This window comes from Elephantulus edwardii, unplaced genomic scaffold (genome assembly GCF_000299155.1).
Source record: "Elephantulus edwardii isolate Elephantulus edwardi_28Jun2011 unplaced genomic scaffold, EleEdw1.0 scaffold00130, whole genome shotgun sequence".
NCBI lineage: Eukaryota > Metazoa > Chordata > Mammalia > Macroscelidea > Macroscelididae > Elephantulus > Elephantulus edwardii.
Genome location: NW_006399880.1, coordinates 2,228,920 through 2,251,598, shown reverse-complemented (window position 1 = coordinate 2,251,598; position 22,679 = coordinate 2,228,920). Strand labels below are relative to the sequence as shown.

General features: G+C 47.0%; 2 protein-coding genes across 3 annotated transcripts in view; one reads left to right on the top strand and one right to left on the bottom strand.

Annotated features, from left to right (window-relative positions):
• GPX3 (glutathione peroxidase 3 (plasma)) overlaps positions 1 to 2,357 on the top strand; it is an 8,097-nt gene extending 5,740 nt beyond the window's left edge. Inside the window, 3 exon segments of the mRNA XM_006903644.1 lie at positions 1,213 to 1,330; positions 1,733 to 1,832; positions 2,136 to 2,357. Coding sequence (XP_006903706.1) covers positions 1,213 to 1,330; positions 1,733 to 1,832; positions 2,136 to 2,357 — 440 coding nt within the window.
• Positions 2,358 to 4,330: 1,973 nt separating this feature from the next.
• TNIP1 (TNFAIP3 interacting protein 1) overlaps positions 4,331 to 22,679 on the bottom strand; it is a 38,246-nt gene continuing 19,897 nt past the window's right edge. Inside the window, exons 8-17 of one of the 2 annotated variants that reach the window (XM_006893682.1) lie at positions 21,744 to 21,833; positions 18,713 to 18,778; positions 18,361 to 18,492; positions 15,629 to 15,757; positions 9,858 to 9,989; positions 8,842 to 8,967; positions 8,344 to 8,409; positions 7,419 to 7,610; positions 5,781 to 5,871; positions 4,331 to 4,365 (exon numbers count right to left, since the gene is read on the bottom strand). In XM_006893682.1, the coding sequence (XP_006893744.1) occupies positions 4,331 to 4,365; positions 5,781 to 5,871; positions 7,419 to 7,610; positions 8,344 to 8,409; positions 8,842 to 8,967; positions 9,858 to 9,989; positions 15,629 to 15,757; positions 18,361 to 18,492; positions 18,713 to 18,778; positions 21,744 to 21,833 (1,059 nt within the window). The remainder of the gene's footprint in view (positions 4,366 to 5,780; positions 5,872 to 7,418; positions 7,611 to 8,343; positions 8,410 to 8,841; positions 8,968 to 9,857; positions 9,990 to 15,628; positions 15,758 to 18,360; positions 18,493 to 18,712; positions 18,779 to 21,743; positions 21,834 to 22,679) is intronic. The other variant, XM_006893683.1, reaches the window with a different exon arrangement.

Below are 22,679 nucleotides of genomic sequence, written 5' to 3'. Positions count from 1 at the left end.
AGTACACTTCTCTATGCAACCTTAATTCTGGATTCCTGTGCTAACCATAATACTCAATCATATGAAGCTCTATCTTGCTGAGAATTTCCTACCTTCCCTCAGCCCACCTGCCATGATGGACCGTCTCCTGGTTGGGTCATAGGAATTTGGGAAGAGAGGTATTGGTAGGGTGAACAGGCAATTTTTCTCAAACCAATTCTAAAATAGATGTTAAACATGATCTAGTTCTTCCTTCCTCTCTTTAACTTAGAGATAAAAGAGTGGAAGATCCACAGTGAAGAAACAGCTTCACCAGGGTCACCCAGTTACGAGTGGCAGGTTCAGGCTTTACCTCAGGTCTCCAGGCCCCTAGTGTCCTCATGCTGGTTTCCACAGCTGGGGCAAAGTAAAGAGTGTGTGGGAACAGGCAGGGGGGCGATGGCAGCTGACAGCTCCCTCGGGGACAGGCTCTGTGGCTAACTAGTAAAGGAGACAGGGGCAACTTAACCCTGAACTATCACCTGGCAATTCCTAGAAGAGGAATGGTGCCCAGGCTGCAGAGCTCAGTGGGCAGTAAAATGTTCTGGAAGAGAATGCTTCTGCCAAGCCCTTGGAGTAAGAGTAGCGTGTGCTTAGGCAAGAGATGCCCTGGGAGCCAGCACTGCAGAAGTGGCCTGACTCCTCCAAGGAGCTGGGCCAGGGCTGCCTGAATTCCCAGTGGAAGGTGAAAGGTTTTGAGGGCTCCATCTCACACCAAGAAGACCTCAAACTACTGCCCTAGGTATTCCACCTCAGCAGAGGGGGCACAGTTCCGCTATCTGAAGGATGTTAGTTGTGTGTACCGCTGAGTCAGAACTGAACAGAGCTGACTGTTCAGCAGGTTTTCAGAGGCAGTTAATCATGCAGAAAGAGACTGTCCAACCTTTTCCTAACAGAGCAGCTGCTAGATTTGAACTGCGTACCTTTGGGATTGCAGCACAGCTTCTTAGCACTAGGCCACCAGAGCTCTAGAAGATAGTTCTCTTTTCCTCAAAACCTTTAGAATGCAGTAATAGTGGAGTTAGGAGGATAAGACTTCAATTCCAGTCCTGCCATCCACTTGCTAGGTGACTTTGGGCAAGTCCTTTTTAATTTTCAGGCCTCACTGGTCTTGGCTGGATGGCGGGTGTGCAGATGGGAGTGGTGTGGATGAGGCAGGGCTTGACGTCTGCATGCCCCTCTCTCTCGGCACAGAACTGAATGCACTACAAGAAGAGCTTGAACCATTTGGCCTGGTCATTTTGGGCTTCCCCAGCAACCAATTTGGCCAACAAGAACCAGGAGAGAACTCAGAGATCCTGCCCACCCTCAAGTGAGTGCTCAGGTGGCTCCCTGGGACACTGCCCTGGCACAGCGCCCCCCTCACCCTCTTCCCTGCCTCAGGCATCTTGGGTGGTCCCCCACTCCTGATGGGCATTGATCAGCCACTAAGAGCTACTGTCCCCTCCTAGGAACCTTGTTTACCACAGTGAGAGGAAGAGAGGGGCTCAGGGAGAGAGACAAGGATGACTGGCTGCCAAGTCCGAGGTGGAGGGAGTAGAGGGTGCTGACAAGGGACCAAGCTAGAAAGACTGCAGATGACACATTATGCCTTTGCTGCTCAACATTCAAAAGCTCCGACTGTCTCCTATGAATAAAATGCAAACTCTCTCATCCCTAAATTCGCATTCCTGTGCCCACCTCCTTGGGACCCATGTAAGAATATTCCCCACAGGTATGTCCGCCCAGGTGGAGGCTTTGTCCCCAACTTCCAGCTCTTTGAGAAAGGCGATGTGAATGGGGAGAATGAGCAGAAGTTTTACACCTTCCTCAAGGTGAGTGTGCTGTGCACTTGGGAGAGTGGGCCCGCAGCCGCTGGCTGCGTGGAGCCCGCCTGCGTGGAGACAAAGCCCACACCACGCTTCCCTGCCATCTACTGTTCCCACTAGACGGCTTGCAGATGAGGCTCACAATGGGTCAGAGCCACAGCTGGGATGGAGGCGGCTATTTTATGTCCAACAGTGCCAGTGTGTTCTGCTCCCCGTGGGGAGGCCTGGAGAACAGAAGGGGCTACTGCCACTAACTCCACCAGCTCCACTCTGAGCAGGACCCATGTTCCCCTCTTCTCCCTGCTCTAGAACTCCTGCCCACCCACCTCAGAGCTCATGGGCTCTCCTGGCCGCCTCTTCTGGCAACCTATGAAGGTCCATGACATCCGCTGGAACTTTGAGAAGTTCCTGGTGGGGCCGGATGGCCTGCCCGTCATGCGATGGTACCACCGCACCACAGTCAACACGGTCAAGATGGACATCCTGAACTACATGAGGCGTCAGGCAGCCTTGAGGAACAAGGGGAAGTAACTGCTGCCCATCCCACCCCACTCCCACCATGCAGGGGCTTGGGAGCACTCTTTTCAGGAAGGGATCCATCTCCAACCCCACTATAGTGACCAGATGACTCCTCACACGAGGCCCTTGCCTGCGCAGGTGTGTGCACACCTGTGCATGCTAGGCATAACCCCACGCGTGTCCGAGTGAACACCCAGGGACATGTACCATGGTGTGCCCACAGCTATGGGCTTGGCAGGGTGCTAGGGAATAACATTCTTTTCTTTCCAGTCCTCTGTTCCCATAATAAGCATTCATTTCCACCAAAGCCCAAAGGCACTTTAGGATTGCTGTCCTGCTCAAACCTGGAACTCGAATTTAAAAGCTATCTCCCACTGCCTCTCAATACGCACCCCAACCCCTGGGTCCCCAGATCGTCTCTGGTTCTACCACATGCCCAAACTTATCCATCCAAGAGTTATATTTTGTCTAAGCTCCTTCTCCTTCCTGGAGGGTCCTTCCAAGCCCCTGTCCCCACCCTTGTAGTGTTCCAACACCAGCCAAGACTGAGGTGAGAACAAGGGTTACGTGCCCATGTCAGGGGCGGCATCTCCATGAGGGTGGGGCCCGAAGCCCCCGTGGCGGACCTCCCCCGAGCCTGTCCCCCGGGCTAGCCCTTTGTGCATTCAGGCGAGGCCCTGGACAGGGATGCCACCCCCATTCTTCAGAGCACGTATCCTCCCCCTCCCCCTGGTCTTCTGGCACTAGATTCATGACTCCCTCTGCCTAGTAAAGGCCTTTCTGCAGCAGTTGAGTCTACTGTGGTTCTTCAGCGGTGGCTGCCCAGGCGCAGGGGAGGGGAACAAGAAGAGAAATGCAGTGGTTTGAGTTTCTCCTAGACCTGCTTAGCAAGAGGCGTTTACAGACCTTGTTCTCATTGACTCTCACTGCCTCCCTCTACTCTCCAACATATCTGGGGCTAGTGTGAGGTGCTCCATTTGAGAGATGAGGACACTAAGCTCACAGAAAGATCAGGCCTTGCTCACTGTCTCCTGATGGAGTACAGGGATTGAGGAGCAGGCTAGAACTCAAACCCGACTCCTGACTGCCAGACTAGGGTTTTTTCCATTGTCTGGGATGCCCCCAACCTTGCCAGGGACTCTGAGCAGAGCTTACAATAATGGTGACCTTCTCTAGGGAGTCAGGGGCACAGAGGAAGGGGACCTGGAAGTGTAATACTCAGATTAGCTAGAAGAGGGATCTTAGGACATAAAAGAATACCAGTCACAGAAAGATTAACTTCAACTTGTATTTATGTTCAACAACATCGTGCAAACAGCTGCCTAGGAACAGACACCCCAGTCTGGGCCCCCAGACATAACAGCCTTCAGCTATGAGGTCAATGGCTAAGCTCCAGGGCCAGGCTAACTCTGGGCTGGCGCCTTGGCAGATGTGTCTGGGTGGCCGTTATCCCAGGCTGCGGGTGGCACTGGCAGAGGTGACTGCGGGCAGAGGTGGAGCGGGCTTGACTTCAGAACATCCTGTTATTCTCTTCTGCTCCTGGAGGCAAACCAGCTCTTCCTGCAGCTCCTCACAGAGGGAAGGAGTGGGTACAGGGCAACATCCTGCTACAGAACTTGAAGCAAAACTGAAACACACACATGAACTTGAAGTGGCATTTCGAGGGCCGGAAGCACTTAGGGAAAGTTTGAAAGGCTGGGGTCTTGACTGCACCCCACTCTTGAGACCGACTTCCCTGGGGGTGTCACAGAGGATTAAAGGTCCAAGCCAGTGAGGTCTCTTCTCTCCACTTGGGAAACCAGAGGGAGTTCTTCCAAATCTCACTTCGAAAGCAGTGACCCAAACAGAGCTCTGTGGGTGGAGCTTCCCAAGTCTGTAAACAATTCCAGCTGAGGCTCAGGCTGCACGGAGCTCATGGCCCCTACTCTATCAGAGGTCAACCGGCTCTGCAAGACGAAGGTGGCACCAAGTGACACAGTCTGGTCTCACTGGGGTCTTTCTCGGTCACTTTTTGTGGACTCTAGATAAACAAAAATTATGAGAACTTGAAGAGTACATAGTACATAGGCTTCAAAATCTTATTTGGACTCCAAGACAGTTAATAGTTTAAGTAACAGCTAGAGTGGGTTAAGTATACAAGACTATGACAAGTGAACATAAGAGTCATATGTACATTCGTCATCACATCACCACCTAGGCCTATGAAGTAGGCATACTATCGCCTCCACAGGAGACAAGCAGGGCTCAGAGAGGTTTAAAACTACAAAAGAACAGGCGAGCTTAGATAGCCTAGTGGCAAGAAGCTGCACTGCAATCCCAGAGGTGCACGGTTCAAATCCACCGGATGCTCTACTGGAGAAGGAGGGACACTCTCCTCCTGTACCAGTCAGATCCGATTTGACGGTATGTACACATGTGTGTACGTGTACACACACACACACACACACACACACACACACACACCCCTATAAGAGGACAGAAGTTACACTAATGGGAAGTGGTGGAGCCAAGCCTGGAACAGAGTGAGTCTTGCCCCGAGCCCTTGACGAGACTTCAGTTGTCTGGCCAAATACTAATCTCACTGGAGCTTCATAATGAAATCTCTCCTTAACCGTAACCTTCCACTGTCTAGTGTAATCAATCAACCTCTAAAAAAGTCACTTCCCTGGAGTATGTTCAGCCTCTGGGACAGAAACATGTATTTTTGCAGAACCTCCTTCTACACTTTGATCTCCTGATCTACACGTGGGAGCTCAAATCTGCAGGAGTCTCCCACCTGTCACCTGAGACAGGGGTCTAAGATTTGCCAGTCTCTTCTAATTATGAGAACCAAGTCCCTTCGGTAAATGAACCTGTACAGGTCTACAGACAGAAAGGCCTAACATAACACACAGTCACACACTCATACATGCTGTTTATCTAGAGAAGTTGGAAGTTTTCTGCCACTTGTCATTCCCTCTGCAAACATGCCCTCCCCACCCTTACCTCTTCACTGAACGCTGCCCTTTAAGGTCTCAGTTTGAGTATTACCACCTCCCGGAAGCTTCCCCGAGCCCCTCTAGCTCAGATCCCTTTCCTCTGTTAGCTGCTGTCAGCTTTCTGAAGGGCATTCCCTCAAGTCATAATCTTGGGCTTTCTGTGACTTTTTAATTCATCTCTGTCTCACCTCCACTAGATAATCTGTTCTCTTTTGGTATATCTATGTTCTAGCACATGGCCTGCTGGGATTCAGACTATGATGAATAAATAAATGGATGGTTAGAATCACTTCACATGCTAGCCACCATCATTCCCTTAACAGGATTTTAGGAAGCTGAGCCTCCATGCCATCAAAATCAGAAGGTAGAAACATCAAGTCTCAAACTGGGAAACCCTGGCAGCTAAGAAATGATGTCTTCTGGAAGGCACAGTCCAGTACTCAGGGGAGCAGCTCACCTGGCTCCCCAGGTCTGGCTGCAGGGGTGTCCATCACTTGTGAGCTCTGATTCCGAAGCCCTCCACGAGGTGAACGCCAAGCATACTCTGGCTGGAACAAATCAAAGCTTAGCATTCAAGAATTACACTTAACAATCACAATAGCAGCTATGCAAAGATGGACATGAACAGACACCAAAATATTGAAAACCCAACCATAAACCACAACTGTCAATTCAATTCCACCTCATGGTGACCCTCCATCTGGTTCTTGAGGCTATAAATCTTTACAGAGGAAGAACGCTCATCTTTCTTCCCATGAGCAGCTGAGATGAGCCACTGACATTTTGGTTAGCAGCATAATACTTAACACACTGTGCCACCAGAGCGCCTTAAAACAGACATTGTTATTGTTGTATACCATCGAGTCGGAACCGACCCGTAGCTGACCCTTCAGCGGATTTTCACAGGCAGTAAATTGCATGAGGGGTGAGAGATTGCTCATCTTTCTCCCATGAAGCAGGTGGTAGATTCGAATCACGTGCCTTTAGGATTGCAGCACAGCTTCTTCCCACTGGATCACCAGAGCTCAACAAGTGTAATTCCCACCATCTGTCTGTTATTTCACAGTGACCACAGTTGCTATGATGCTGGAAGCTATGCCACTGGTATTTCAAGCAGAGTGACCTGTGGTGGACAGGTTTCAGCAAAACCTCTGAACCAAGACTAGGAAGAAAGGCCTGCTGATCTACTCCCTAAAAGTAGCAAATGCTACAGATCACCAAGGAGTCTTGTCTAGTGCACTGCTGGAGGAGGAGCACCTCAAGTGGAATGATACTCAAAATACAGAGTGGCCAGGTCAGTGGCCTCAGGCAAACCAGCAGGCAGGAAGCTGACACAGTACCAGGCAGGCAGCACATGGTGCTGTTGAATGTGGGGTCTCCATCCTCACAACAACCCAAGTTATCACCCCTGTTTTTATAGGGGAGGAAACTGAGGCTCAGAGGGCAAAGCCTGGATTAGAAGTCAGGTCTCTGCATAACCCCAGTCCGTCTCTTAAGAGACAGTACTAAGTGTTTAAACAAAACATGAGTACATAGTGGCTTTCTAGGATCCATGTGGGAAGGAGGTTAGATAGGTGGCTGCTGTACCTGTCCAGGTGAGAACTGGGGGCTGCCTGGGGTGGGGCTATTGCAGACAGGCTGGTGAAGAAGAGGCAGGCGGCAGCAACTCTTTTGAGAAAGATCAGAAGGGAACAGAGAAAGGAAATGAAGGGAAAGAAGAAGGCGGGGAGGGGAAAGGGAAAAGAATAAGAGAAAGAATTAACCAGGTATGGACCTGGTATCCAGTTATAGGTGGAGATTATAAGAAAAATTTAAACCCAAACTCTTATCCCTGGCCTGGGAGGGTGGAAGGCCCCTCCTTTCTGTTCTACACTATATTTGACCTTTTCTGTCCTTCTGCAGTACCGGTGATTGGTTCTGGGCCAGAGACCCTTGCCCTTGGGCTGGATGACCAGAACTGACCCCTGGGTGACTGTCCCACACCAGTGCTGGTCAGGAAGGCACCAGGAAGGCAGTTTCTGACCTCACATACCCTTCCCTCTGGAAAGTGCCAGGGGGTAACCTGTGTGTCCTGAAGTAGAGGGGGCAGACTCACCAGATGGAAGAAGTGTGAGTTGGGGAGTGGTGACGGGTGCTCCATGGCTATGGGGGGTGGAGGGTAGCGGATCTGGGACCAGTCTTCAAAGGCGTGGTGCGGTACCATGGCTGGCATGGGTGGATAGACGTACGGGTAGGCCCCACAGAGGTGCTCAGGGTGGGGTTCTACCTGATAGCGTTCTCCTGCAGACTGTAAAAAAAAGTCAGTGTCGAACTCTGGTTTGCAACAGACTACATAGGCCATCCCCAATAATGTCCATGTCATCTTCCTCTATTTAGAATCTTAATTCTGAAGGATGGTTATATGGGCACCGAAGGCTAGGAACACAGGTAGGGAACATGAGCATTAAAAGTGGGGTTCATGAGCACAAAAGGCCAGTACATGGGGCGGGGAGGCTGATGGCTGGGGATGGGAAAGCTGGCATGTGGTCACATGAGGAAAGAAGGGTGGAGCACGGGAAAGAAGTTTGCACACAAGAAGGGAAGGCTGTACATCAGCAGGGAAGGTTGGTGTATGGGCATGGAAGCTGATTCAGGAGGAGAGAAAGCTTGTACTCGGGAAGGGAAGACTAGGAGAACAGGCATAGAAGACAGTACATGAGCTTGACAAGTGGGGTGCACAGAAGGCTGGTATGCAGGGAGAGAAGGCTGGCACAGGCACAGAAGGTTTGCACATGGGCATTGGAAGCTACAAACAGGTTAAGAAACACTGGCACAAAGGCAAATAACATTGCCAATGATGACCTCTGGCATGTCCTGAATACGTACTCTTTGTTAAATACTGTTCTGAGGGCCACACCTGTACTAATAAGTCATCAGGTGCCACAGAGTGAGCAATATCTAGCAAACACTCTCTCCTACCAGACTGGAGCTCTCTGCAGAAGGGGAGATGAAATGCATGTTGCCTCCTCCCCAAGCCTCACCTTTGCTTTTCTCTTCTGTTGTTTGAGGGCTTCTTTGACCTTCTCCTCATCTTTGAATGCTTTTATCTGAAAGGAGGATGGAGAAGACATGTGGCACAGGTGGGTCCCTGCAGGGCCTGTCAGCTCCGGATGGCAGCTCGGTGAGCCCTACTCCTCGAACCGCCAGTCAGGAGGGTGCAGGGGGGCCTCAGTGCTGAGCATCTTTCAGTTACATTTTGAGAGAGACTAGGGTGGCTTAGGGGTTTTTTTTTTAGGGTTCTTCTAATATATCAACGCAGATTATGAACTGTCAGAACTAGAAAGTATCTTAAAGCAATGGAGTTAGACTGCATCACTGTACAAAAGGGTGAGAGACAGGGAGGGTTTAGCACACAGGATTCGAGCAGCAGAGCTGGAAGGAAAGCGTTTGCATCCCAGCCTCACCAGGGTCCTCGCATCCTTGCACCCTCTTCAAGGGGACAGGTCAAACTGCTTTTTTCTTGACCTGATCTTGCTCACCTGGGCATTTGACAGGTTGACCTGGGCCTGCAGTTTTTCCACCTGTTTCTTCAGCTCTTCCTTCTCCTCATTCATTCGTTCTCTATCACTACGCTCCCTCTGGAAATCCTCCTCAAAAATCTTCACCTGGAGAAAGAGGAAAGGAGTAGAGAAGGTGGGAGTGAAGGCTCAAGACCCGATCAGGCCCAGAACCTGTGCCTCATGCCGGGAGTCCCAGACACTCGGCCGTTTCACCAGATCTTGGATGAGCATGGGGCCTGCTACAGATGTACCTCTAGCCCTTGGCTCCAAATTCAGTAAAAGCAGCTGTGCATGCCTCCATTTTATAATCCGGCCTTCGAGGTAAAGTTTTATTTGAATAAATAGTATGACTAAAAAATAAAGACTAAGGTTGAAATCCATCCACCAGCCAACTCCTTCATCTTACCAAGACCCATGAAGAGAGACATCAGAGCACTGGAGTGCAGGTAGAAGATCAGAACTGGCATCTCCTGGCTCCAGGAGCTGACTGCAGGGTGAGCTCTGTGTGGGCTGGCCCTATGCACCATGATGCCCGGCCTACCATAATCATCCTCACTGCAGATCAGGGCAACCCTGACTGGGAGCAAGACGGTGCAGGATCGAAAGCCTGGCATTTCACAGGGTGTGCCACTCACCACAGACCAGGCCACCCCAAGCTCCCTGGCACTGCACAGGGCTTCCACTAGGCAATGAAAATGTTTTGGAACTAGACAGAAGTGGTAGCTGCACCACTTATGCTACAAAGAGACCAAATGCCACCAGCCTGTTCCCTTTTAAATGGTTACATTTGTTACTCCGTGAATTTCACTTCAGTTTTAAAAAACCAAACAAACTAGTTATAACAGCACAGGTGCGATATCAAGAGGGCCAAATCATGAAAGTGGTACAAGAGTGACAGAAGTCATGGAGGCACTTCTGGAAAGAAAAAATCCTTCCTGGGCCTTGGGAATAGTCAGCACCCTGGGTCCTCCTACCAGAGCTCCTCCCCAGCCCACCTGCTGTTTCAGCAATTCATTCTGAGTGACCAGCTCCTGCTTCCTTAAGGCTCCTGCTCCTTCTGGGCTCCCAAATGCTGCTGCTGGTGACGATGATGAGGAGTTCTGGATGCTCAGTGCTTCCTCCAGGGCCTAAAACCAGGGAAGGAGGAGATGGACCATCAGCAGAGGCTCCGGGAAGCCAGGCCCCATTGGAGTAGTCACCATCCTAACACTTGTCATAATAATAATAATCACTCCCCTCGCTATTGTTTAACAAATGTTGACCAACACCATATGTACACAAGGTGTATCCTCATTGTATAGATGTGAAAACCAGAGCTCAGAAACAAGCGATGATTTGTCCAAGGTTACACAACTATTAAGTGGCAATGCAGCAATTAAAATGCAGAGCAGACTCCTAACGAGCAGGCTAACCTCAAACTCTAATGAAGGTGGGAGAATCGCTCCTTCCTTAAGCAGTTGTGGCAAGCTAGAAGGAATACGAAGTCCTCTGGGGGAATCCTCTCCTAAGATTCCTCAGGTTTCTTCAGCTTCAGCAATCCAGTCCACATAAGCCAATACTTTTATTCTCAATTCTGTTTAGTTTAGTTAGATTATAACTCCCACCTCCCCTCACAGAATAACTGTACTGCCAGAGTTTTTTCTCAGAGAGAGCCTGTAGGGAGGACTAGAACCACTCCATCTGTATCCTAATGCTGTAAATCTTTATGGAAGCAGACCAAGAACTCTTTCTCCTGTAGAGTGACTGGCAGGCTTGAATTTCTGACCTTCCAGTTGTGAGTACTAACCATTGCACTGTGCCCCTAGTGCTCCAGTTGGATTACACTTGGCCTAGTCCGCAGGCAGTTCCCCTAAAACAAAGGTTGTGCCTCATTGGCTGTTGCAATCCTCTGGTATCTCCAAGGGAGAAGGGCAATCTGCTCCCCTGAGATTTACAGCCTTGGACACTCAATGGAGGGTCAGCGCTGAGCAGCTTCTGACTCAAAAGCAGGGTGGTGGTTGTTGTTGTTAAGTGTCGTCAGTAGTAGATGACTCATAGCGACCTTATGAATGAAAGACCTGAGCACTGTTCATAGAGTTTCCAGAGGCAAGTCATTTCGGAAGTGGACGCCACTCCTGCTTCCAAGCTTATTTTAATTGGGAAGCTCCACCAAACACTGTCCACTATTACTGCATTTGACACATAAGTGTCCCAGTGTTCAGCATACAGCAACCACGAGTTAACTCTGTACAGCTATGCACAGACCAGGGCTATACCACTTAGAAGAATGTTTGACAGGAAAACAATTTTAAATGGGTTTTTTAATAGGAGGCCTTGGGAAGCTCTGGTGGCCTAGTGGCAAGGAGCTACAACTACAATCCCAAAGGCACACGGTTCAAATCCACCAGATGCTCTGCCGGGGAAGGAGGGACAATCTCCTCCTGTACCAGTCAGATCTGATTTGACGGTACACTCACACATACACAAAAAAAAAAAAAATAGGAGGCCTTATCACATCTCCTCACTTCCCTTAGCAAATCAACATTTCACTCTATTGCTCACCAGTCCCAGCCAACAGTTTCTGTGGAACCAGCTGCTGTAGATGACTTTCAAACTGGTCTCCATGTTCTTCAGAGTCTGTATTCTGGCTCCTTAGAGAATTCCATGTGACTTGGCATTAATCTTTTCTATCTCTGTATCTTTGCTTGCTTGTTTAGTCTCTTTTCTATCCCAAAAGAGAACAACTCCTGATATACCCTATATTAATCCTATCTCATAAAAAAGATAACCCATTCTCAGGTGGAACAGTCACAGATGTTAGGATTTACAACACACATTCTTGCAGGACATAATTCAACCCTTTGACAACCCCATTCCCCATAAAAGTTCATGTTCTTGACATATACTAAACACATTCATCCCACCACCGGGAGCTTTAGTGGCTTAGTGATAAAGAAGTTGCACCGCCAACCCAAAGGCACAAGGTTCAAATCCACCAGGTACTCAATAGGAAAAAGATGGGCAACTGAACCTTACCGCCTATGAAAACTGATAAGAGGCTGAACGATGAGTTGGCACTGACTTGATGGTACATAACACAAACAAAATCCCATCACAGCATTCTAAAGTCTTAAAATTGACAGCAAGTCCAAAATCTTATCTTCTAAACAATCTAAAACAAATACTGGTGACACTTTAGTTGCACTCGATCTTGGGGCAAAATTCCTCTTCATCTGTGACTGTGGAGCCTCCACACACTGTTTTCAAAGCATAATGACAGAGCACCACAAGGTAGACATTTCCATTACAATGAAGAAAAGAAGGATACTGGGCACTGAGCAAGTCTCAAATTTGGCAAAGTGATTTATATCAGCTATTAAAGTTTAAAAGTAATGCTCTATCCTTTGGCTCCCTCGGCTGTGGGCTGGGTCTGTCCTGCCCCTGGGGCATGGCACTTCCAATCCATCAGCTTTAAGCAATGTATCTAGCCCCACTTCCCTGGCACACTTAACAGCGGCCCCACACTCTGGAACGAAGTTGGCAAAGATCTGTTTCTTTGAAACCTAAGAGATGGTGGTTCCCACCTTATGAAACTGACATGGTTCTGCTTCTCATGTTCCTTCCAGCAATTCTCCTGATTTCTGAGTTGCTCCAGGGATGGTTCTTTTCTTTTCTCAGAGTAAAACAGTTGTAGCTTCTTTGGCCTCTTTTGTGCCTGTAGAATTCCAAGAGGAAGACAGTTTCCTTTCCTTTCACCCTGTATCTGACCCCTTCAGTATAAGCTGATGCATCTGCTGTGGTGGCAATTGGTTAGAGCCATCATTCACAGGCTTAATCTTTTAAATAAATATCTGTGTAGCCACATCCTTGGTAAAATCCTTGGTGAAAGAAAATACTAGAATGCATGTCCTAAGTTTGCCGAAAAAAATTTTCCCAATCTTTAGGTTCTGTTTCATTTTACACAGCACTTTTAAGACATCCTTTTCCTCCTGAAGTTTACTATAACCAGCAAGGAGAAGACACATGGCTCCTTTAAGTTCATGCTTAGAAATCTCACAAACCAGATGTCCGAGTCAATTACATAGTAGTTCTATCTTCCACCAAACATCCGAATATAATTCAGCCAATTCTTTGCCATGGCATAAAGCACCCCCTTTCTCCACTGTCCAATCACATAGTCATCATTTTGTTTTAAAGCCTCACCAGAAGCACATTTAATGTCCACATTTCTAGGAACATTCTGTTGTTCGTGCCATAATGCATTCTCCAATACAACAGAAACATTCTCTGTAGCTCTTCTTGCTACAAATGGCTTTGACATTGGTAATTCTAACCAGAGTACTTCGAAGACAATCTAGGCTTTTCCAATTAAGCATTTTAAAACTCTTCCAGCCTTTATCCATTACCCAATTCCAAACATCATTTCTATACTGTCAGTATTTGTTAGGGCAACAGCCTTACTCCCACTGCTAAATTCTAAGTCATTCAGTGCTGCTGCTGCTGCAGCTGCTGCAGAAGTACAACTGGAAGGCTTCAAAAACAAGTCTTTTCTCAGCCAAGGAGGCTTAAGATCTGAATGTACGCTGCCGCTCTTAAAGGCTTTCCCTAGGAGAGCTCTGGTGGCCTACTGGCAAGAAACTGCACTGCAATCCCAGAGATAAGCGGTTCGAATCCACCAGATGCTCTGCCGGAGAAGGAGGGGCCATCTCCTCCTTTATCAGTCAGATCCAATTTGACAGCACACACACACACACACACACACACACACACAATTTTTTTTTTTTTAAAAAAAGGCTTTCCCTGCTGGCTCTGGAGGATGGCCCTGGTTTCTTCTACACTGCTCCAGGATGATCAAGTGCTTTGGCATCTCTTCTTGCTTCTTCTATCTCTACTTGCTTATTGGGCCTAGCCTTATAAGAGACTAACTTAAAACCTATCCTAAATTATTAATCTGGCCTCATCAGTCTAACAAAGAAAATCCATTCCCAAATGGAATACAACCAGAGGCACAGAGGTGCACATTTAGGGAGGGTGTGTTCCAATCCCTAACCACTACCTGGACATTCACTCTGTTCAGCAGGGGCTTGGCCTGCCATTTCTCAGCAATGCACGTATGCATCATGTGGGGTAACGCACAGAGTCCCACAGATGGTGGCTCGTGGGCTTTCTCCCATCCCAAACTACAAAGAGACTCAGAAGACCTTCTCTAACTGGGACCCCGTGGTCCTCTTTGATCTTCCTAGAAATACGAGGAAAGTGCTGAACCCACAGTAAAGACGAGATGCTCGAAGGGAAATTATGTCTCCACTTCATTCTTCTACTTTGCTCATTTATTTTGATGAGAAGACTAAGTTCCAGATTAGAAAAAAGACTTGTCCATGATAATATGCAAAGCAGACCATAGGGTATCTTTAGAATATGATAGGAATGCCAGGAGCCAGGGGTCCTTTCACGGTCTCTTCTCTCATCCATACCATGGGTAACATCCTTCCCAGATCAACAGCTCCAACCTCGCCCACACATAGCAACTCATTTCTTCCTCTCAGAGAACTGGCCTAGAACAGTGCGAAGTCCTCAGCAGAATCAATGCTTATATATCAGTAACACTACCGAGTCATTCATCATCAGGGCTAAGACCCACCGAATACCAAACTCTCTTCCAGAGCCCACTGTGACTAGAAAAAGAAAAACAGGATAGATGGAAAGGCCACAAACATTAACTCCTCCACACCTTTAGGGAGCATTTCCTTTCAACACACACATTCTGTTTAGCTTCTGTGCCAGAACTAGGCAGTGCTGGAGGGATTCCACCTAGGGTCCAGATGGTAAAGCTAAGTCCCAGAAAAGTGAAAGGGGTCAAGTTGGACTGGAACCAGCTTTGGCCTGACCCACAGGCTCAGATCAGAGGATTTCTTCTTTATCCAGCCTTTACTCTAAGGTGCCTCATCTCCTCGGATGCTACAAGAGTGGGAAGCCTTATGTCTACGCATATCCACTGCCTTCAGTGTTTGCTGGACATGGGGGCAGGAGCCATGCCAGATACAGTGGCTGGTGACAGAGCAACTGCCCAACTGCTACCATGACATGATAAAGCAATTAAAGAAGGACATAACAAGATGAAAGAGTCACGAAGGCGCAGTGCTCAAAGCACTCCCCTACTAACTGAAAGGTTTACATTTCATATTCACCAGCTACTCCACAGGAGAAAGATCTGACAGTCAGCTTCCACAGAGATATCCAGTCTTGAAAACCATACAGGGCAGTTCTACTCTGTCCTGTGCAGATGCTAAGAGTCAGAATTGACTCAATGGCAGTGGTATGTTTTTGGAGGGGTTTTAGGGGTTTTTTTAATGATGGAATAATGTAAGAAGGGGTGACAGAAGTTTCTGTGCTTTAACAGCATATGAAAAGAATCCTGAATGAGGGTCAGAAACAGCTTCCCTGAGGACATGATGTGAAAGCCAAGCCTGAACGATATGCAAGTGTGGTGTAAGCGGGGTAGAGGGGACAGAGTGGCACTGTTTGAGGACAGATCTTGTGCATGGGTCTGGAGGTCAGAGCTCCTTGAAGAAGGGGCTGAAACATTGAACGTGTGAGCAGAGGACAGCAGAAGGGTCTGGAGCTTTGAGGATGTACTGAGACCCTCTGCCATATTTTATCAGTAGAGATGTCACTCTATTGAGCCACAGGGTTGAGGGGGAGCAGTAACAGAGAGGGGAAGAGGTCAGAGTGTTGAGGGGCTCAGGGAAGCTCTGTTCATCAATGAGGACTAGGCCAAGCCACCCACCTTGTTGAGTCTCTGGATCTCCTTTTCCTGGTACTCCCGTTGGCGAGTGAGTGGGCTCAGCTGGTCCTGCAGGTACTTGATCTTCTGGCGCAGTTCCTTGGCCTCCGCTGTCAGGTTCTCCTTGTCAGTCTGTGGGAAAGACAGGAGTGAGTAATGGGTCTTCTCCAGGAAGCCTGTGCACTGCCTGTGCCGCCCCTAGATCCTCTTCCCTCCCACTCCTCATCCAGCAGCCATTCCACTGGCCGTGTGCCATGCTAGGCAGAGGTTTCGGCTGCATAAAAGTCTCTGAATTCTAACACCAGCTCTGCCATCAACTCTCTGCAACATTTCAGTCCTCTCGTCTCAGCCATACCAAGTCTCTGCTGTGGATATGAGGTTCTCAGGTGGACTTCAACGGGTCTGTGAGCCCCAAACCTGAGGGCAAAATTGTGTGTGTGTGTGTGTGTGGTTTCCTAGGGGGAAAAGACTAAAAACTCTCCTTATTAGACTCTCACAAAGGACCTGTCACCCACAGAAACAAACATAATGTAATTCACGAAGTGCTCTTTCTCAGAGAAACCAGTGAGGCCCTGTGGGGAAAAACAAAGACTACCAGAGCTCAGAAAAAATAACTCTTCAAGGTAGAAGTGCTACTCCCAAACCCATTCTGAACAAAGCAGGGCTGCTCCTTCACCCCAGAGGCCTTTGGAGAGTATCAACGCCCTCCTCACTATGGGAAATGGAAAGCCCGAGGGAGAAGGAATTGCTTTCACCCAAGGCCATACAGTGAGCCGAGATGGAATCCAATTCTCCTATTCTAGTGAGCTCTTCAACCAAAGAAGTGTTTAAAATAGGGGATGGCAGCACGAGGTGGCTGAAAAGACCACTTGAGTAGGGTATACCAAGGCCAGCTAACTACTTCTATGTGTATATATGTGAGGGACAGTCCTAGTAACACAGTAACAGTGGTTTTATTTGGGTAAAGGCCCAGAATTGAGAGCTCAAAGTAGTTAAGGAAAACTTTTGTTTTAGCTGTACTGTTTAAACACTTTACAACTATATATCCATATAATGATGAAGATTTGGCAGCCTAGTTGTGAGGACTTGCACTGCCAACCCAAAGGCACATGGTTCGAATCCACCAGCTGTTCCATGGGAGAATGATGGGCAAGTTCCTCCTGTGTGACTAACAGCCTCTGAAAACCTGCCAATGGGTCTGCTATGAGTTAGTTCCAACTCGACAGCATATAATAATACCGTTTATATAATGAGAGGATTGGTGGTTCTTGCCTTCTGTGCAGGAGACTGACTCAGGTTTGATTCCTTGTCAATGCATGTCCTGCACAAGCACTGTTGGCCAGTGGAGGTTTCTATTAGTACAATGATGAGCAGGTTTCAGCAGAGCTTGAAAACTAAGACTAGGAATAAAGGACTGGCAATGTACTTCTGAAAACCAGTCAGAGGAAACCATCTAAAGTCACAATGGTCTGATCCCATTGACCACAGGGTCACCATGAGAAGGGGCCAACTCCACAGCAGCTAACAACATTGATACAATATGGACTGGGAAATAGACACAGGATTTAGTTCTCATCCCAGGGCTGCCATTTCCCTCATGTGCCCTTTTCACAAAATTCTACAAGCAGGATAGTAATATTACCAGCAAGCAACTGCCTGGTAAGGATCTGTGGGAGCTTCCAGACACCCTGCCTAAGAGGCAGCAAAGATTAAGCATGGACCCTGTGTCCCACCTTCCTAAGCTGACAGTGCTAGCAGAGCTGTGGGATCCCAGGGATTTGTCTCCTCCACTGATATGCACAAGGGGGAAAGGTCCAAGAGGCAGTTGTGAGTCACAAGATGGGACTATGCACTGAGAAAAGACAGGCAGGCTGACAAGGCTCAGATAAGGTCCTCATATCACAGGCCAATGGAGAGAACTCTGAAATTAAATCTGTGGGTGGCTTGTCCTGTCTTAAGTTACAAAAAAGGAGTCCATGCCCTGTCCTGTGAAAGTGAAGGCATCACAAGAGAAAGAAAATCTTCGAAGAACCTGAAGTCAAATGGCCACTGTTCATTCAGCTTCTCCCAGAATCCTGAAGGGCTGTGGCTTTCGTCAGCCACCCACATGGCACGTCAAACACCATTTCTTCAGGAGATCTGCTTTTGGCTCCCCAAACTGAGTCTTATTCTCCTTCATGCTTTCTAATCCCTGTAATTTTTCCATTGGAGCACTTACTGTACTTTAACTTATTTGCTTGCATAATATGCTTAACGTCTCTTTTCCCTGCAGTGGTACAAATGAACTGTTCACCACTGAATCTCTAAGGAACAAATACCAGGTGAGTGCAAGCACAGAGCTTTGTCTAAGTGCTGGTCCCTCTCAAAAACAGCCCCAACCACCCTGAGGAGCTGGCAGTGCCCACCACTGCCAACTACAGCAGAATGCCAATGACAGCCTGCCTGGTCCTCCCTGATATTTTGTGCTTCCCTGTAAGCTTTCTCTGTCTGTAAGATTTTAAGTGAGCAAAAGGTTCTTCTGCTTCCAAACAGGAAAACTTGAAAAGTAACACGTAATCCAACTTCCTAAATTTCCACATGAGAGACTGAGGCACAGATAGGAACCCTTCAGCACTAGAGCTGGTACAAGAACACTCGGGCCTCCCTCCTCCCAGGACCTGGCCTGTTCAGTTCACTCAACTTCCAGCAAATGGTCTGCCGGAGAAGACCATTTGGGGAATGACAGTCAGACTTGCCTCTTCCATTTCAATCTTGGACTTGGCAAGGAGGAGCTTGCGGTCAAAGTCTCGCTGTTTCTGCTCACGCTCAGCCTCCAGGTCAGTCACCTGCTTCTGCACATCACCCAGCTTCTGGCGCAGCTCAGTGATCTGGGGGCAGAGGCGGAGGAGGGGACTGTGAGGGCAGGGTACAGAGTGCCCTGGAACACAGGCAGGTGTCAGTGAGTCCACTAGTATTGCCGTCAGTCCTACTTCTGTGGGCCAGACTAGGGCTAGTGCTGCTGAGGAGGAAGCAGCAAGATGGAGGCTGAAGGCCCCAAGAGTGGAGCCAGGAATCTTTTTAGCCTTGGGTCCTGATAGCCCCTGTTACCTTCTGCTCGTACTGTTGCTTCATGGACCGGAAGTGCTGGTCCCATTGCTTGTTTACTTCAAGGAGCTATGGGGAGAGACTGGAATGAGCAGGAGATAAGCAGAGAAGGAACAGAGTATCAGCTTCCCCCTTCCCCAACCCAATACACATACACTCACACACATCCAGCCACCCTACGTACCCAAGGTCCAATGTACACTATCTCGAGACCTCAGTTTTCAAACTCATACTCCTTCAAAGCAATTCACGTTGATCAAACACCATAATCTACCCTTGTTAGGGTACAAGACTAACACTAAGACATGTAACTAGCATAAAATTATGGTGTACAACTATGGGACACAAATTTCTTTTAAAGGAAATCTGAGATCATGACTTAAAATGTCAAGTTTTCATTTTCTTTTATTCTTTAATTCTACTCAGAAAATTTAAACTGACAGAAACATTTGGAAAATGTGCAAAAAGGCATGTGTCCATCCACCAGTGTTCGCTGCAGCACTATTCAAAAGCACCTAAAGGTAGAAGCAATTTAAACGTCCATCACAGATGAATGGCTAAACAAAATGGGAAAGCATATAAGGGGATGGATGCTGTTCAGTCTGTAGGAGAAATAAAGTATGCAAGGAGCTTGAAAACACTACAATGAGCAATACACCAATAGAAAAGGGCAAATATTCCACAATTGCTTTTATATAAAAAGACAAAAAAGCAAACGTATATCGATCAAACTTTATTCGGTGCTTACTAGAGGTAGCAGGAAGGGCAGGAGGAAAGCTGATGAGATGGAAAAATTATGATGGCAAAAGTGTGTGAAAGATACATTTATAACAAGAAAAGAGTAGATGCTAAGGTTACTCATGTATAATCAAACATCTCCTACGGTTTGATTCTTTGGACATTTAGGATCATGGTTTCATGGAACATCATGGCCTAATAATATATAGTCAGTGCTTTCTACTTCCTCATTGATGGTGTAGTGTCTAGGGTCTTACAGCTTGTAGGTGGCTATCTAAGGCACAACTAATGTCTAGTCACCTGGAGCAACAGAGGAAGAAGGAGAGGCAGGGACAGGGGAAGGCCATGTGTCTGACTGCCTCTAATACCAACTGTTGCTTATGCCATGAACTGGACCTAAAGTACTGGGTAGTGTCCAGCTACCATCAGTGAATGTTTTCATCAAAGATTCCACAGACAAAAATCCTGATCAAAGGGGGCAAAAAGTCGAATAGAATTTCAATTTTTGATGGACTCCAGATTTTCTGGAGCCAAGAAACTTGAATAACCCCTGGAAACTACTGTCCTGAAATAATCTTCAAGCCTTAAAAGAAAAATACACCCTATAGTAATCTTAAAATGGAAAAACTGTTCTGCTTAACCAATGAAAATAGGTCTGCTTTGTAAGGCTCTTTTAAGATCATGTATATGGGATCATATTGACAAAAGTGATAGGGATGTTAGGAAACAGAGACTTTGTATTAGTAAGAACAACTCAGAAAAACAAAGTGAGAATAGTTGAAGAATGCTTTCAAGTGACTACATAGTACATATAGAAACTTCTGGATTGCTATGTATTTTATTAATACTAAAATCAACAAATAAAATTTAAGGGGATAAAAAAGATGTATACACACAACACTAACAATCTTAGCAGCCAAATTAAAGTGTAAATTATAATATAAACATTGTGAATTACTAAAAAGAACAAGGCATCTAATATTATTTCCTCAGTTCTAAGATGATACACGTTTTTGTCATATACCAGCTATTGTAACAGCTCCCACATCATTCAACATAGGCAGTTCCAAGGTGATTAGATTCATTTCAAGTGCTTCTTTAAGTCAGATTTGCAGGTAGGTTGGAACAGGTTTCTTATACAGTCTTATTTTAGTGCAATAAAAGGCTCAGTCTTTCCAAAGGTTTAAAAGCTGCATTTGCAGCAAGTTTAGGTGATTATAATAAATAATTTATTGTAAGAGTTGGTTTAATTGTTTCAAAGTGAGGAAAAATTTACATACTATTAAAGGGCAAGTAGGAGCTGTCCAAAAGTCAGAAGTTATAATATAAGAGCTTTCTATAAATAAGGAATTGAACAACAAAAAAAAATAGTCCCAATTTTCAGTAGTATTATGGTATGAAAAAATGTTCAGAACTGAGGAAGTATAATATGCTAAGAAAAAGAAAGCAATCTGTACAGCAATACCCGCATGATGTACTCTTACTTTTCTGCTTATTATACATTAATTAAATACTTAAGAGGGGAAAAGTCCCAAGGAAAAAGCTGTGATTTGCTCTAGAAGGTAAGAGTTTCTTATCTTAGAATGAACATTATATTACTTATATAACAAGAAAGTAAACCAATGCCAGGGAGGACTCTAACATTCATATGTATGTAAATTAATATGTTAATATGGATATAAATAAAAGGACAGAGGCCAGGCTTTCAAATGGGCTGTAGGCCCAGGATGAGCAGAGGCTCAGAGTCTGGGGGAGGCTCCATGCCCTATCAAGAAGGTCAGGGAGCACAGGTCCACAGACACACAGAGGTCCTTATCACTCCAGCATAACAAACGCCCACCAAATGAAAAGACTGGATGGCACTGGGGTGGGAAATGGAAAGAACATGCATAAGATACAAAGAAAGAGCCTACACTTGTGGACACTCTCAGCTAGAGGGTGGGGATAGGGTGCGGCTGGCCCTCCCTGACCCAGGAGGCAGCAGGTGAGCCCTCAGCTCTCCAACCCCCAATCTGAGGCTGAGACTTGCGTAAGTTAAAACAACCTCTCTACACTATCCAGTTTACCTTGGAAGCCTTCCTAGACTCTTCCAACAATCTCAGACCTTGCCCAAAACACCAGTTCCACGGAGTGACAGGTAGGCTGCAAGGCAGCAAATCTCCATGGGCAGATGGTTGAGCAGTCACCATGAGAACTCACCACAGTGACTTGGGGGAACCAGAGCCAGGAGATTAAGTTCCTGTTGGTCCTGGAGAAGGGAAGAGCCATCCTGAAATGCTCTCCTCCAGTGGCCTACCTCAGTGCGCTGCTGCTCCAGCATCTTCACCTTCTTCTCAGCTGTGCCCAGGGCGCTCGCCTCAGGCACCTTTCCTGCTGTCACACTGGCCTGGGAGAAACATAAAGGGGCTGTCACTGAAGCCTTGAAATAAAGATCCTCTCCTCTAAAACCCCAGCCCTCCATCTCACACCCTCCTATAGTCCTACCAAGACACAGCTCTACATCCCAGCCTAAGTCTGCCTTCCATGAACCCAACAAGAGAGTATCCCCTCTCCCTGACCCAAAATCACTGCTGTGCCCTCTCCTTCCTGTTCCCTTCCCACAACCACTTCTTGCTCTGCTTTGGGTCCATCTCCAAGTGCCAACTACCCCATTCCCACATCCCTCGAAATCTTCCGGCCTTTAGAAGGTCAGAGCTGTGTATTTCTTTAAAGTTTTCTAAAATGTTTCTTTTTAAAACACTCTTAGAAAGAAACCAAAACACAGACATGCCTGTATGTGTGAATAATACATATACACATATTTCCGAGTATCATCCACTGAGAGCTTGGAGTGGTGATACCAAAGTCACAATGTTCCCACCAGTGCCCAGATAGTGGTTTCTAAAACCATTCTAAAAAGTGAGCATGATTCCTTGGAGAAATGGGTCCTTTCAGGGCTGAGCCAGGGGAACAAGAAAGAAAAGACTGACCATCTTATAGAGCAGAGAGCAAAGAATTAAAAAAGAAAAGAGGTTGAGAACCACCAAAAGGCCACAGGAGTCAATATGGAAGAGCTTCTAATGGTCCAATGTGGAATAATCTGAACAATTAATTATAATTCAAAGAATAAAATATCCTTAAATTCACACTGATACAATAAATAGCTAAGGGCATAAATGAGGGGAAAGGGACTACTCTTCCTGACAGAATTCTCATGCACACACTCAGAAAGAATGAAGGGAACAGAAAATTA